Source organism: Trypanosoma rangeli (assembly GCF_003719475.1).
Source record: "Trypanosoma rangeli strain AM80 chromosome Unknown Tra_15.4_contig_00042, whole genome shotgun sequence".
In the NCBI taxonomy this organism is placed as follows: Eukaryota; Euglenozoa; class Kinetoplastea; order Trypanosomatida; family Trypanosomatidae; genus Trypanosoma; species Trypanosoma rangeli.
Window position 1 is genome coordinate 5,387 of NW_021705784.1, and position 12,471 is coordinate 17,857.

At 52.4% G+C, this 12,471-nt stretch overlaps 8 protein-coding genes and 1 pseudogene across 8 annotated transcripts, besides 14 other annotated features; all 9 read left to right on the top strand.

Annotated features, from left to right (window-relative positions):
• Positions 1 to 61: 61 nt before the first annotated feature.
• Positions 62 to 93: a microsatellite.
• Positions 94 to 274: 181 nt separating this feature from the next.
• Positions 275 to 303: a sequence feature (G-rich).
• Positions 304 to 390: 87 nt separating this feature from the next.
• Positions 391 to 415: a microsatellite.
• A 112-nt stretch (positions 416 to 527) lies between these two features.
• TraAM80_01941 (uncharacterized protein) lies at positions 528 to 3,413 on the top strand (the record flags this gene model as incomplete). The annotated part of the gene is made up of 1 exon (XM_029378965.1): positions 528 to 3,413. The coding sequence occupies one exon, from the start codon at positions 528 to 530 to the stop codon at positions 3,411 to 3,413; it is 2,886 nt and encodes a 961-aa protein (XP_029241232.1).
• Positions 3,414 to 3,995: 582 nt separating this feature from the next.
• Positions 3,996 to 4,012: a microsatellite.
• Positions 4,013 to 4,184: 172 nt separating this feature from the next.
• TraAM80_01942 (glycerophosphoryl diester phosphodiesterase) lies at positions 4,185 to 5,192 on the top strand (the record flags this gene model as incomplete). Its single annotated transcript, XM_029378966.1, has 1 exon — positions 4,185 to 5,192. The coding sequence occupies one exon, from the start codon at positions 4,185 to 4,187 to the stop codon at positions 5,190 to 5,192; it is 1,008 nt and encodes a 335-aa protein (XP_029241233.1).
• A 190-nt stretch (positions 5,193 to 5,382) lies between these two features.
• Positions 5,383 to 5,418: a microsatellite.
• Positions 5,419 to 6,059: 641 nt separating this feature from the next.
• Positions 6,060 to 6,288, top strand: TraAM80_01943 (hypothetical protein; annotated as a pseudogene).
• A 227-nt stretch (positions 6,289 to 6,515) lies between these two features.
• Positions 6,516 to 6,545: a microsatellite.
• Positions 6,546 to 6,609: 64 nt separating this feature from the next.
• On the top strand, positions 6,610 to 7,050 carry TraAM80_01944 (uncharacterized protein; the record flags this gene model as incomplete). Its single annotated transcript, XM_029378967.1, has 1 exon — positions 6,610 to 7,050. The coding sequence occupies one exon, from the start codon at positions 6,610 to 6,612 to the stop codon at positions 7,048 to 7,050; it is 441 nt and encodes a 146-aa protein (XP_029241234.1).
• Positions 7,051 to 7,180: 130 nt separating this feature from the next.
• Positions 7,181 to 7,266: a microsatellite.
• Positions 7,267 to 7,598: 332 nt separating this feature from the next.
• On the top strand, positions 7,599 to 8,288 carry TraAM80_01945 (acid--amino-acid ligase; the record flags this gene model as incomplete). Its single annotated transcript, XM_029378968.1, has 1 exon — positions 7,599 to 8,288. One exon carries the CDS (start codon positions 7,599 to 7,601, stop codon positions 8,286 to 8,288), a length of 690 nt encoding a protein of 229 aa, XP_029241235.1.
• An 80-nt stretch (positions 8,289 to 8,368) lies between these two features.
• Positions 8,369 to 8,418: a microsatellite.
• Positions 8,396 to 8,419: a microsatellite.
• A 180-nt stretch (positions 8,420 to 8,599) lies between these two features.
• TraAM80_01946 (ubiquitin-conjugating enzyme E2) lies at positions 8,600 to 9,064 on the top strand (the record flags this gene model as incomplete). Its single annotated transcript, XM_029378969.1, has 1 exon — positions 8,600 to 9,064. The coding sequence occupies one exon, from the start codon at positions 8,600 to 8,602 to the stop codon at positions 9,062 to 9,064; it is 465 nt and encodes a 154-aa protein (XP_029241236.1).
• A 203-nt stretch (positions 9,065 to 9,267) lies between these two features.
• Positions 9,268 to 9,300: a microsatellite.
• A 313-nt stretch (positions 9,301 to 9,613) lies between these two features.
• Positions 9,614 to 9,682: a microsatellite.
• An 851-nt stretch (positions 9,683 to 10,533) lies between these two features.
• Positions 10,534 to 10,558: a microsatellite.
• A 41-nt stretch (positions 10,559 to 10,599) lies between these two features.
• TraAM80_01947 (hydroxymethylglutaryl-CoA synthase) lies at positions 10,600 to 11,040 on the top strand (the record flags this gene model as incomplete). Its single annotated transcript, XM_029378970.1, has 1 exon — positions 10,600 to 11,040. The coding sequence occupies one exon, from the start codon at positions 10,600 to 10,602 to the stop codon at positions 11,038 to 11,040; it is 441 nt and encodes a 146-aa protein (XP_029241237.1).
• A 94-nt stretch (positions 11,041 to 11,134) lies between these two features.
• On the top strand, positions 11,135 to 11,554 carry TraAM80_01948 (hydroxymethylglutaryl-CoA synthase; the record flags this gene model as incomplete). The annotated part of the gene is made up of 1 exon (XM_029378971.1): positions 11,135 to 11,554. The coding sequence occupies one exon, from the start codon at positions 11,135 to 11,137 to the stop codon at positions 11,552 to 11,554; it is 420 nt and encodes a 139-aa protein (XP_029241238.1).
• A 40-nt stretch (positions 11,555 to 11,594) lies between these two features.
• On the top strand, positions 11,595 to 12,104 carry TraAM80_01949 (hydroxymethylglutaryl-CoA synthase; the record flags this gene model as incomplete). The annotated part of the gene is made up of 1 exon (XM_029378972.1): positions 11,595 to 12,104. The coding sequence occupies one exon, from the start codon at positions 11,595 to 11,597 to the stop codon at positions 12,102 to 12,104; it is 510 nt and encodes a 169-aa protein (XP_029241239.1).
• Positions 12,105 to 12,176: 72 nt separating this feature from the next.
• Positions 12,177 to 12,225: a sequence feature (GA-rich).
• Positions 12,226 to 12,437: 212 nt separating this feature from the next.
• Positions 12,438 to 12,471: a microsatellite.

Sequence of the window (12,471 nt, forward strand, 5' to 3'; positions counted from 1 at the left end):
AAACATGACCGTTAATGACATTTCTTTGAAGTTACATTTTTCAGCAATTACTTTTCTGCACGTGTGTGTGTGTATGTGTATGTATGTGTATGTCAGTAGTGGCGCAGGCTTGCGCTGGTCTCTTGTTGTTGTATGCAATATGCATATACATAGATATATCCTCTGCTCTGCTACGTATGTATGTACGTTCGCGCGAAATTACATAGATAAGTGTTACCGTTACTGCCTTTGGGAGCAGTCGTATGTGTGTGTATGTTCTGAATCTTTCTCTTTTGGGGTGGGGTGGGGGTGGGGGGTGGGGGGTGAAGGTTCTGATCATCGTGGCCAGACGTTGTATTCAATTGAAGTTTCACTTGACCTCTGTTGCCGTGCCTGCTCGTACACACACGCATATAATATATATATATATATATATGATGTGTTGTCACACTTCATCCTCTTTCTGACTGGGCCACTTTACTACTGTTTCGCTCTTTTACGTCCTTCTCCTTTTTCTCTGCTTTGCCTCTTTAGTCACTGAGGCAGTCATGGAGGAAATGCGGGATGGCATCAATTATGCCTGGAAAGGGGCAATGCGTGGAGCAAAGCGGGGACTGAAGCTTACAAGGAATGTTTTGCGCAGCATCCCTGTTGACAAGCTGCGCGTGCCACGCAAGAGCAGTGTGGCGAGTCGTTCCAGTGCGCTGCGGCGCCTTTTTCAGCTGCGGTACGGTGCGCAGATTGACAACGAGCGCGGTGAGCGTGTCGCGGCGGCAGAAGCGAGCGAGGTTGAGTCGGAGGAGGAGGAGCCCCTCACCGACCAGCAGCTGCATGAGTACGTTGACAAGAAGTACTTTGATAAGTCCTACGAAGCGATGAAAGATGAAATCTCACACATGGAGGTCGTCGACGGCAGTGGCCACGGTGGTGATGACACGCAGCAGCAGCAGCAGCGGCAGCGACAGGCAACAGAGGCATCAATACGTGAACTGCGGCTAAAGTGCGATATTGTGAGCGCCACGCTGAAGAAGCGTGTGCTTGCGAACAGCAAGGAGTTTGTCAGTGGCGTGGAGGAGATACGACTCATCAACGACCGGCTCTTGGAGACATCTAGCGACTGCAAGAAGGGCCGCAACATCATCCGCAAGGCAAAAAATGCGGCGGCGGAGCAAATGAAGATACTTGCCTATCACCGTAAACGCGGCAACTGTAAGACGACCCTGGCACTACTCGAGGGGATGCGACAAATCTGTTTGAAGCGCAATGAGCTCATGACGCTTATCGAGAGTGGAAAACTTATAGAGGCTGCGGAACTGCTTCAGCAGCACGCCGACATTGAGCATGAGGATCGCATTAAGAAGCTGCACTGCATGACCCGCATCATTGATGACTGGAAGGAGTATCGTGATAACAAAGAGGCACTGAAGCGATGCCAAGACGAATCACTAACGGAATGTCTGACAGCAAAATTTATTCCCTCGAAGTATATCAACGCCTTCGAGGCCTCACTGGCGTTGGGAACCTCCGAGCGTGTCTCGGGCCTCGTCATCCAGACGTTATGGCAGTCTGCCGTGTACATTCTCACCAAGTCCCTAATAGAAGTCTCTGACATCAAGAAGGAGGACGCCTCTATTGCTGATATTGCTGCAGCGATCCATCCAGATCATTTGATGCTATGTCTGTGTCAAATGTCCGCCAAAATGATGGACTTTCTGTTTTTGTTTGTCACTGTGCGCAAAATGCATAGCGATTCTAGTCACGCCGATCACCCTTCCGCCACACTGCACGCCGATGTTTTGCGGGAGATCACAAACGTCAGTCATAAACTTGGACAGGACTTGGTGGAAAAAATTTCCCTTGTTCTGGACAAGATTCAACTAGACTCGGTGGATGTGGAGCGGGTGCTGCACGTATTTTTTGTGGTCAGCATGCTAATCGAGGCGATTTCTGTGCTAGGCCTCGAGAAGCCTGCACAAGCCGCCGCTCGGGCGCGCGTGAAAACGGCTTTAGTGCGGTACATGACACAACAATTTCAGGAAGTGAGGGCATGTCAGATTTTGCGTTTCATGGCGGAGGATGCCTGGGTTGTTGGCGAGGTGAGCGCGTTGGAGCTGCAGGTTGCGAGGCCGCCACACCCCGAGACCTACCGGCGTGCGGTAAGAGAGGTAAAGGGGTATCTTACGGAGGCCTCTATTGAAACCCCCTGCAGTCACGAGAATCCATTTTACGCTGCACACCTGCTGACACTTCAGGACACCTCGCGTATGGTGCAGACGGAGTCTCTTCGCGAGGAAATGGCTCGCCACGGGGTAGGGGGAATACCTTCCGTGTTAACAGCCTCAGCCGTAGCTGTTGCCAACACCTTATTGGAGTATGTGGCGAGGATTGTGGCACGGTTTGCTCCGCTAGCGGCGGAGACACTTGGCTGGGCTGAGGATCTTGTTAGCTTATATGTTTACACGGTTGCCGATAACTTTGTTTCCATCTCTCGTGCGGTGCGTCTAGAGAACCAGGGAGACTTCAGCAAGTTGACGCAGGCAACACTTATTGAAATGCGTGCGGGGGCAGAGAGATCGGTGCGGCAGTATACATCTGCTGCAGTGGCTGCCACTGCTCCATCTACGTTTACGGTGGAGGATGAACCGCAGGGAGATTTTCCTCCACGTGTCTGGAGCCGCATTCGGAGCATTATCGCAAGCGATGCGCATCAATACGCCCTGGTCAACCGGGCGGTGGCGGGGCAGTCGTGTGTGACGCTCGTTTATGTCCTGGAGGCGACAACGCAGTCCGTCGCTCCACTGCTTTCGCGAGCGACGGTGGAGCAGCAGCTTCGACGCTGCAGTGATATGAAGGCTGCCAGTGAAGAACTGCTGCATGTGGGTCTGCACCGCTTGTGCCAGGCCATTTTCCCCATGGAAAGCGTTACTCATAGCATCAGCAAATTGCGCACGAAAGAAAAGAGGCTGCAGGCAAGTGCGTATGTGAGTGTGCTTGTGGAGGACATAGGATCACTCAACGCGAAACGTCAAGCTATGCCGACGCCGGAGATGGAGCAGCTTTTTATGAAGCGTTTTGTTTTTGCCGTCCAGACAACGTTGCTGCGAGAATACGCCAAGTTGGCCAAGAAGAAGCTTTCCGATGTCTTCATTATGCAACTTTTAGTGGACGCACAAAGTTTTCAGCAGCAGGTAGTGGCAAAGTTTGGCAAAGCGGTGCTTGTCCTTCCGGATTTTGTTCCAAGCTTTGTGAAGGCTGGATTTATTGAAGATAGGGAGGAGCGTTTGGAGTGGGTACGAATGCATCACACGGTTTACTGCGCTGCAGACATGGTCCAATGGTTTTCTACGGGTGATCGCACCATGAAACTGCGGATGGAAGACCTCTTGGAGCAGGTTGGACACCGAGATGTGATTCCTGTGTTGCCATTTCGCTAGTATTTGCCACTTACCTGCGACAACACATTTTTCACTAGGTCTGTTTGGTTATTTTCAGGTGCGCCTTTTGGGGGGTGGGGCGGATATGAGTGGCCGGGGGAGAGGACAGAGAAGGGCCGTAGTCGACCTTTTTTTTTTTGTTTCTGCTTGCACTGGCCCTGTAGTTGTGCCTGAGTTGATGTTGTTTGGGGACTTTATGCGGCATGTGGTGGTATAGGAGAGTAAGGGTGTGCTGGTTTGTGTTCCGTCCCCTTGTTGTTGCTTGCCGGCATCTTCGCCACCCCGCCGCTCCCAGCTGGTGGCGAGGTTCCCCGCAACTGCGGTAGGGAAAGAGGGAGAGCCACAGACCGTTCCAGCCATCGTAGCCATTTCTCTTTTTGTTTTTGTTTTTGAGTGTACCTGTGTCTTTGGGTGTACGCGTGTGTTAGATGAACTCTCCTCTTTGGTGGTGGGGCTGTTGGCTCGCCTCAGGCCACGCCATGGTGTTCTACTGCGTGTTTTCGCTGCGGAAGGGAGAGAGAAAAGCTTCATTCAGGCCCAAGTTTATTCTTTATTGTCTGCGATACATGGCAGTCGTGCGGCGTGTGTGTGTGTGTGTGCACCAGAAAGTATGTTTTTCCTCTTGCCTTTGCTTTTTTCCGTTTCTTTACTCACCTTATCGTTTGCTCTCCGTCGTTTCTAAGGTCTTTTGCTTCTTTTTTTTTTCGTTGTTGTGACGTGTGCGGGGTGTGTGGGGTGCGCTGTCTGGCTCAGGAAACTTCCAGGTATTCAATGAAAAGTATCTTTCTAGCATCCAGCGTGGCGGTGGCGGCCGGCTGGGCGTACGTGCGGCACATTCAACTTCCTGCTGGGCCAACGCGCCTCGACTGGGGAGGCCGCGTCTTTGGCCATCGCGGCTGCAGAGGTGTGCCGGGAGTGCCGGAAAACACACTGGACGCCTTCAAGTACGCCCTTTCGCGCGGTGTGGCGGGCATAGAGGTTGATGTGCGGCTCACAAAAGACAGCGAACTTGCCGTATTTCACGACGTCACTTGCAATGGTCACCTGAAAGGTGTGGCAGCAACAACGCGTATAGATGAGCTCACCCTTCTCGAGCTGAAGAGGCTTCCGTTTCAGGCAGATCCAACACGACAAATTCGCTTGCCAACCCTAGAGGAATCGCTCCTGTTTTGCCGAGAAAACAATCTCAAGATGTTGATTGAAATTAAGGAAATGCGACGGGCGCGGCTTTGCGCGGACAAAGTTCTGGATTTGTACCACCGCTATCCAGACTACATGTATGAGCACACTGTTGTCGTCTCGTTTAACCCGGCGCTGCTGTACTATGTGCGAAACCGTGACCGCAACGTGGCAGTGGGGCAAATCCACTCCGGGCGAGCTCTGCGCACGTGGATTAGGACAGGGACCATAGATGTGCCGTGGTACGCGCGTCTATGCCCAGCTGTGTTGGACTGGCTGCTAAACTACGTGCAGGAGAGTGTTAACCCGTGGTTGTCTGGCGTATCCTTGATGTGCCCGCACCACGAACTCTTCTCCGAGGTCTACAAGCACCGCTGGCACACACGGAAGATTGGTGTCGCTCTGTGGGGTTTCTCTTCCCCGGCGCAGTGCACCCGCGAGATGCGAGCTCCGGGTGTACTTGTCGAAAGCGACGATCAGCACGAAGAATTTGCCACTCCAAAGCAGCCGGCGAACTTCGACATCTTTGGCGACAAGGCACGGGAGCGGGAGCGGGAGGAAGAGGAGCAGCGACGTCGGCTAAAGTTGGAGGCGAAATAGCGAAGCAATGAGACGCGGCAAAGAAGAGAGGAGAGGAAGACCGCCAAAGAAGTCAAAAATGGAAATAAAGAAAAACTGCAACAAAAAAAAACGGCACAGGAGGCAGGGAGAGAAGCGGGAAAAAAACGACAACAGAAAAAGGTGCGGTGTGAGAAAAGAGGAATATATACGTGCACCATATATGCTCTACTTGTTGTTGTTTTTTGTTTCTTTTCGTTTTGCTTTTCACGGGCGGGGCGGTGAGGTGGTGGTTGCGGTCCGCGCCTTTGCGTGCGGTGGTCCCGACCACCCCGTTGCTTTAGTGGCGTGCACCGTGGCTGTTGCAGGGTGTCCATCTTAGAAAGTGCCTTTCTGTTCCTTCTTTTCTTCCCTTCCTCCCCTTTTTTAAAAAAAATCTCTCTCTCGTGCGAGTGAGGGCCACCAACGCAGGCAAACCGAAAAGAAAGGGGATGGGAGTGGGGGGTGGGGGGAAGTGACTTTGCCGTATGAGTTGCGGTCCGCACATTTCTTTTTTCTCTTCCAGTGCCTAGTGGTGGAAGGGGGAAAAACGAGGGCGAGAGCAACCACCAAAAGGAAAAAGAAAAGCACAGGACGATGATAAAGAAACACCAGCCACACCAACAACGTGAGTCCTGCAATTGCGGGTGGTACGAAAGCCTTGATGTGTTATTTTCTTCTTTTTTACCCCCGCGCTCTTGTCATCCTGCACAATGCAAGGTAGAGTGAGAGGAGGCCTCCACTGTGGAGAGCGAGCTTATGGGCGCGCGCCACTCGAAACTCGCGCCCCCGACACATGTTTCCTTTCCCTCCCCCAAGTGTCTCACTTTTCAGAAACCGACGGCGACACACGGGGGGCGAACCCTTGGATGAACGTTCATTGTGTGGAGACACACCACCGTACAAATCCATTTGTGCCCGCAGTAAGGGCTTGTCAGTTGTGCGTGAGCTCACGCCAGTCTAAGAGGCATAAATTGCCTCTGACGGAGAAGCCGAGGCCTTTCTGTGGGACATGCCCGTTGATGGGTTCGAGGAGTTGGGCAATGATCAAGGCAAAAAGGTGCACTACGTCTCTGCTTTGACGCTTCTTACGCCGAACGAGCTACAAACATCGAGTGAAGAAGGTAAGGCGTGGCGGGGACGGCTCTTGTGCCCGCCCGGCGTGACACCTCTCTTTCCCCCTCCGCCCCTTGCTGAAATGCGCCTTTGCAGATGGAGTTGGTCCTAAGCCATTACTGGGATTGACTGAATTTTGTGTGTTTTTTGCCATGCATAGTTTTGGTTGCTGTTTTTTTTTTGTTTTCTTTTGGCCCTGCGTGTGTTTTTGTGTGATGAGGGGGGTGGGGTGGGGTGGGGCGAACACCACCGTCTGAAGGTAGAATGGTGAGTGTTGCCAAACCGCACGTGCATCCTTGGGGGCATGTTTCTGTTTCTCTCTGTGCGTGTGTGTTTGGTGCAGTTTTGCCTGGGCATCGGTTGCAGGCGCTGCCTAGGCTGTGGACTTTTGCTGGGAGAGATTCTGCGGGGCTGCAGTTTCAACCGATTCCATGGACCTTGCTGTGCGGAGCGGTGTGGGGGTGGTGGGGGGAGCAAGGGGACGGTCTCGCCGTTAGTCGTCAACGATTGTTGCTTCACTGTGTTCCCTTTTTTGTTTTGCTATGGATTGCTGTGGCAGGGATACGAGGGAATGAGCGACAGTGACACCTCCAGCCTTTACTCCTCCTTTTTCAGTTGCGAGGCCACTGCACTTCCGGTGGAGCCTCAGTGTGAGTTACCGTGTATTATGCGTTGCATGCGTTTTAACAGGCTTTCCCTTCCGTTGAACTTTGCTCTTTCTCCGCGTGTGGTTTGCCGTTGTTAGTTTTGGGGTCTGTGGCCGCAGCAGCGTCTGCGGGTTGTTGTTGTTTCGTTTTTTGCTTTGCTATAGAAGCAGCGAACAACAAGTATGACGCCCGTGCGGCGGTATGCCGACAACATCTACACATGTGCAATCCCTCTCTATCTCTCTATCTCTCTATATCCATTGATCTTTATATCTGTCTGTTTATACGTATAGTATATATATATATATATATATTCTTTTATACGCTTCACACACGTCTTGTATGAATTTTTTTCTTTCTCCACCTCACCCATCCACACTTTTCTTTTCTTGTTATGCGTGTATGAGTCTTCGTTGATTTTTTTTTTTGAACTCTCTCCTTCTTACTTTTTTCTTCTTGTTTTGCCGCCATTTTTGTTGCGGTGTTTGGATTCCCTTTGAATAGCTGTTGTAAATAGTTGCCTTGACGTCTATTGGTCCCATCTCCTTGTATCTACGCACCTCTGCACCTGCGTGCGTGCGTGTTCTCCCTGCTTGTATGCCGTGCCTCTAGTCGCACCGTTTCCCAGGTGTTGTCGTGCTAGACGATGGAGCTGCGCAATGATGCCGCCGCTACGGATCGGCGGGATGCACTGCATCGCACCCTCTACCTGCGTCGCGAGTACACCCTCATCGCAACGTGTGGGCAATTCGATGATGTTCTGTTGGTTCCGCCCCAAAACGACTCCGGTAAGCCAGACGACTGCTGGAGAGGGTTGGTGGCTGTACGGGGTTCCTCGTCGCCGTGGTACCGCGGCGTCTTTACCTTTCTTGTGTGCCTTCCGCCGCGGTACCCGTTTGAGGCACCATCAGTGCGCATGGAGACCCCCCTAAGGAGTCACCCTTTCCTGCTGGATGACAGCGAGGGGAGTAAATGCGTCGTTCCATTTGACGACATTTATCTGGCGCTTGATCCGATGCGTGTGTCAGTGATGGCACAACTACTGCACCACATGAAGTCCCTATTTTACCCGTCGGAATGGATCACAACGGCGCCTGTCAACAAGGCTATTGCCAGATACGATGCGGAGAGGCGCAGCGTGACGCAAGAGGTGGTACTGGGGAAGCCGTACGTGGACTACCTCTCCCGCGAGGCGGTGTCCTTCTTTTCCAATCCTGACTACTTCGAAAACGGCGACATCCGCATGGACGCATCGCGGCGTGAAGAGATGTGGGAAAAGGCGTTCTCTCTCTGGCTGGGTCGCACATGGCTCCCCGCCGTCCGCTCGTTGCAGTGAATCATTGCTCTTGTTCTTCACGAATGCGGCTTTCTTCACCTACGCGATTTTGTCTCTCAACCCCGCAGCAAGTTGCCCCCGTGTCTGTTGTGGTTGTTAGCTTTGCGTGTCTGGCTGTCTGTGTGTGTGTCCTCGTGACCTGTTCCCAGTTATTTCCTTGCATCTCATAGCCTCATCTCTCGCAACACCTCCACGCATGCAGCGGAAACTATTTTTGTTTCTTTTTTTATTTGAAGGAAAGGAGGACTGAGGAGGTGGGGTTTGTGGCAGCGGCCGGTGTGGCAATAGTAAAAGGACGCGTCATAGCTTCGATGCAGTTCAACTGTAGCGCGACATCACGTCTGCAAAAGGAGTTTATGGAGCTCATGATGGGCGGAACCGAGGGCATCTCAGCCTTTCCGCAGAACGACAATCTCTTCCACTGGATTGGCACCGTGCAGGGTGCGCCCAACACCGTCTATGAGGGACTGGAGTACCAGCTCTCCCTTGAGTTTCCCTCGAACTACCCGTTCGAGGCACCCGTTGTGCGCTTTCTGACGCCGTGCTTTCACCCAAACGTTGATACATGTGGGACGATTTGCCTGGACATCCTGAAGGATAAGTGGAGCGCTGTCTACACTGTATCGAATATTCTGCTCTCCATCCAGAGTCTACTTGACAACCCAAACAATGAGTCACCACTCAACAAACGTGCCGCGGCGCTGTGGGGTAATAAAGAGGAGTACCGCCGCGAGGTCCTCCTGGCGCGCAGGGACGCTGTGTCTAGCGCGTCATGAAACGTCTCTTTGTGCGTGAATGTAAGTACGCGCCTGTATAGAGAGGGAAAGGGGACAAGGGGGATATAGATCTCACAACGTGATGTGTCTGATGTGAATAGAGGTGAAATCAGGGACTGAAGAGAACGAGACTTTGTTTCTTCTCTGCTTGTTTGTGCCCCGCCCCCTTTTCTACCTTTGCTGCAGAGGGCAGAAACATAATGGGGTGAGTGGGTGGGTGGATTGGTGGGTGGATGCTGTTAGAGTTTATCAGGAGCTGATGCTGGTGGTGGGGAGGGAAGCAATAGTTGAGAAGGAAAAATAATAATAATAAAAAGAGGGAGGCTGATAAGCGCGGAGGAGGAAGGGAGTGGGGTGGGGTGGATGGGGGTGAGACTCTGCACCGCCCCCTTTGTTTGTTAACAAAAAGCTGTTCAAGCCACAAACTAAGACCAGGGCAGAGAGGGTTTGGGTGAGGTGGAGGAAAGGAATTTGTTAACTTTTTTTGACTTGCTTTCACTCTGACAAAGACTTCCACATTTATTCCTTTTTTTTTTATTGGTCATTTTCTGCTGTTGTTCTTGCTGCTGTCTCACTATTTTGTTGTTGTTGTTGTTTTTTTTTGTGTGTGTGGTTGTTTGGCCTTCACTGTGCGTTTTATGCTTTTTGCGGTGCGTTGTCCGCGTCTCTGCGTCTCCGTGTATTTCTGTCGAACGGTGTGCTTCCTTTGATTCTGCCTTTGATGGTGTTTAGGGGGCGTTTGTGTGGCAAGGAGGGAAGGTAGTGGGGAGGCCGCGCGGTAAATGAGCAGCAGCGGCGTTTACGGGGAGGAGCCGTCGAGGGGAAAGGGGAGTCTGCCGCATGGACGTGTGGGGCGGTGTGGATGGAGTCCGGTTACATTACACTGCACGTGTGAGACCAGGTGATGTTATATCGCCCCCTATTTCCCTCCCTTGTTTTTTGTTCTTGTTTTCATGTGGCTGACGATGTGCTCTTCCAGCACATAAGCGGATACTTTGCTGAGCTTGAAGGGGGCGCATCCGCGGGAGTGGCCGCGCGGACAGGAGGAGACGCCACTCGTGTCGACGCCAACGTGGAAATAATGCCATGAAGTGCTGAAGCCAAGTCTGTCTTTTTGAGTCTTTTTTTTTCATGTGCGCGGGGATGCGGTGGGGAGAGGCGTTGCGTGGCTCTTCTTGATATATGTGTTGCGGCCTGAGGGGGCCTCCCACGTTGACGGTGACGGTGTCGCATCGCGTGTATGTGGGAGAGGGATTAGTGGTGGTTGCCGCACCTCCTGCCCCCGTCCTGCGCGATGGCTGGGCGACTGTCACAGCGCTGTCTGACTAACTCGACGCAGATGCGTCACCACACCACATCACGGATTAGTGGATCAGCTTCACCCTCACGTTCCCACCCCCCATGTTTCCGTCTCTTTTTTGTTTTGGGACTTTTCGTCGGGAAGAATTCGTGCATAGAACACAAACCAAAGAGAGAGAGAGAGAGAGATCGAGAATATAAAAAAGAAGTTAACTCCACATTTCACTCAACACAACATGATGCACCGAACTGTGGCGGCGCTCGCAGGGATCAGTGGGATGGCGGTGTACACCCCACCGTGCCGCGTTGCCCTCAAGGACTGGTGTGCCTGGACTGGAAATGACTGGAAAAAGGTATCGAGCGTCGTTGGCGACTCTTTTCGCATTCCCAGCTGTAACGAGAACGCCTACACCATGGCGGCGACCGCGACCCTCCGTCTCATCCTCAACTACGGGGTTGACCCCGCCCGTGTCAGTTTCCTTGGACTAGGGACAGAGAGCAGCACGGATAACTCCGCCGGCTCCATTATTGTGCGGGGTATGGTCGATAAGGCTTTAAAGGAACTTGGCATGCCACGTATATCGCGTCACTGTGAAGTACCAGAGTTCAAGCACGCCTGCCTTGGTGGTCGTATACGCTCTGAAGAGCGCCGCTCGCTACGCGGAGGTAGACGGTGATGATGATTCGCTGGCCATCGTTGTGGCGTCTGACATTGCGGAGTACGCGCTGGGATCGACAGGGGAGCAGACACAAGGCGCCGGCGCTGTGGCCATGCTGGTGGAAAAGACACCAAAGCTGGCAGAGTTGGATACAAAATGCGCCGGCTCCGCCTCTGACTACCGTGGACCCGACTTCCGCAAACCGTTCAAGCGCCACTTCATTGAGGAGTATGGCAGCAGCACGGAGCACGGCAAGATTCCAGACTTCCCCGTCTTCTCCGGTCCCTACAGCACGATGGTGTACCTCGACGAAGTCACTGTGGCAGTGGAACAAATGCTGTCCAAACTGAAGCAAAGTCCCGGAGACTACTACAACTTCGTTTCTGCACTTTTTTTTCATCGTCCGTACAACATGATGCCGATCCAGGCCATGTCACTTTTTGTACTCACGTGGACTGGCACGTGCCCACTCCGAGAAACACAAGAAATACTTTGCGGATCTTTGCGCAAAGGCAAAGGTGGATCCTGCTGAAGTGCGAAAGGAACTTGATGTGGTTCCCGACTACTTTGGCATGATTGAGTCAGGGCAGGAGCCCAAGGATGTGTTCGGTGCCACTAATAAAGTTGCCAAGGCTCTCCGGGCAGACAAGGAATTCAGTGCTTTACTCAGCGCCAAGTTGAGTCTTGGTAGTCCGGCAATGTCAAATTTTGGTAACCTTTACACCGCCTCTCTCCCATGTTGGATTGCTGCCGGTTTTGAAGAGGCCTACACGCGGAAGCTTGACATTACAAACCACCCAATGGTAATCGTTGGCTACGGCTCTGGTGACGCGAGCGAGTCAATCCCGATGATTCCAGTGAAGGGATGGGAAACAGCAGCGTCGAAGATTAACGTGTCTGCGGCGCTGGAGAACCCCGTGAACCTCACACGAGAACAATACGAGGGGTTACATAGTGGATCGATGAAGGAGGATCTCGCCGCAGGGAAACGTAAAAAGGAGTTTGTTGTGGGCCACGTCGGAAGCCGCAACGAGGCATCCTTCCAGGACATTGGTATTGAATACTACCAGTTTCTTCAGTAAGGGGGGGGGGGGAGTGTGCATGCGCCAACAAGGTAAAGGAGGGGAAAGAGGCTTTTCTACTCTGTAAGGAATAGAGGAGAGGAGAGGGGGGGGGAGAGAGATAGGGCGAAATTGAGGAGAGTGGAGTGTGACTGGAACTTTTATCATGGTCACGTGACCGTGTGGTGGGTCAGATGTTATTCTTCGTGGGGGAGGCATTTATATTGTATGCCGGCACGCGTGCGATATGTGCCTGTGCCTGTGTGCATCAACGACTACTCGTGCCTTGGGCAAAACAAGGGGAATGCGGAGTTGAAGCGTGAACAGTAAGGAAACTGGAAGATGGGGAAGGGAATATATATATATATATATATATATATATATATAT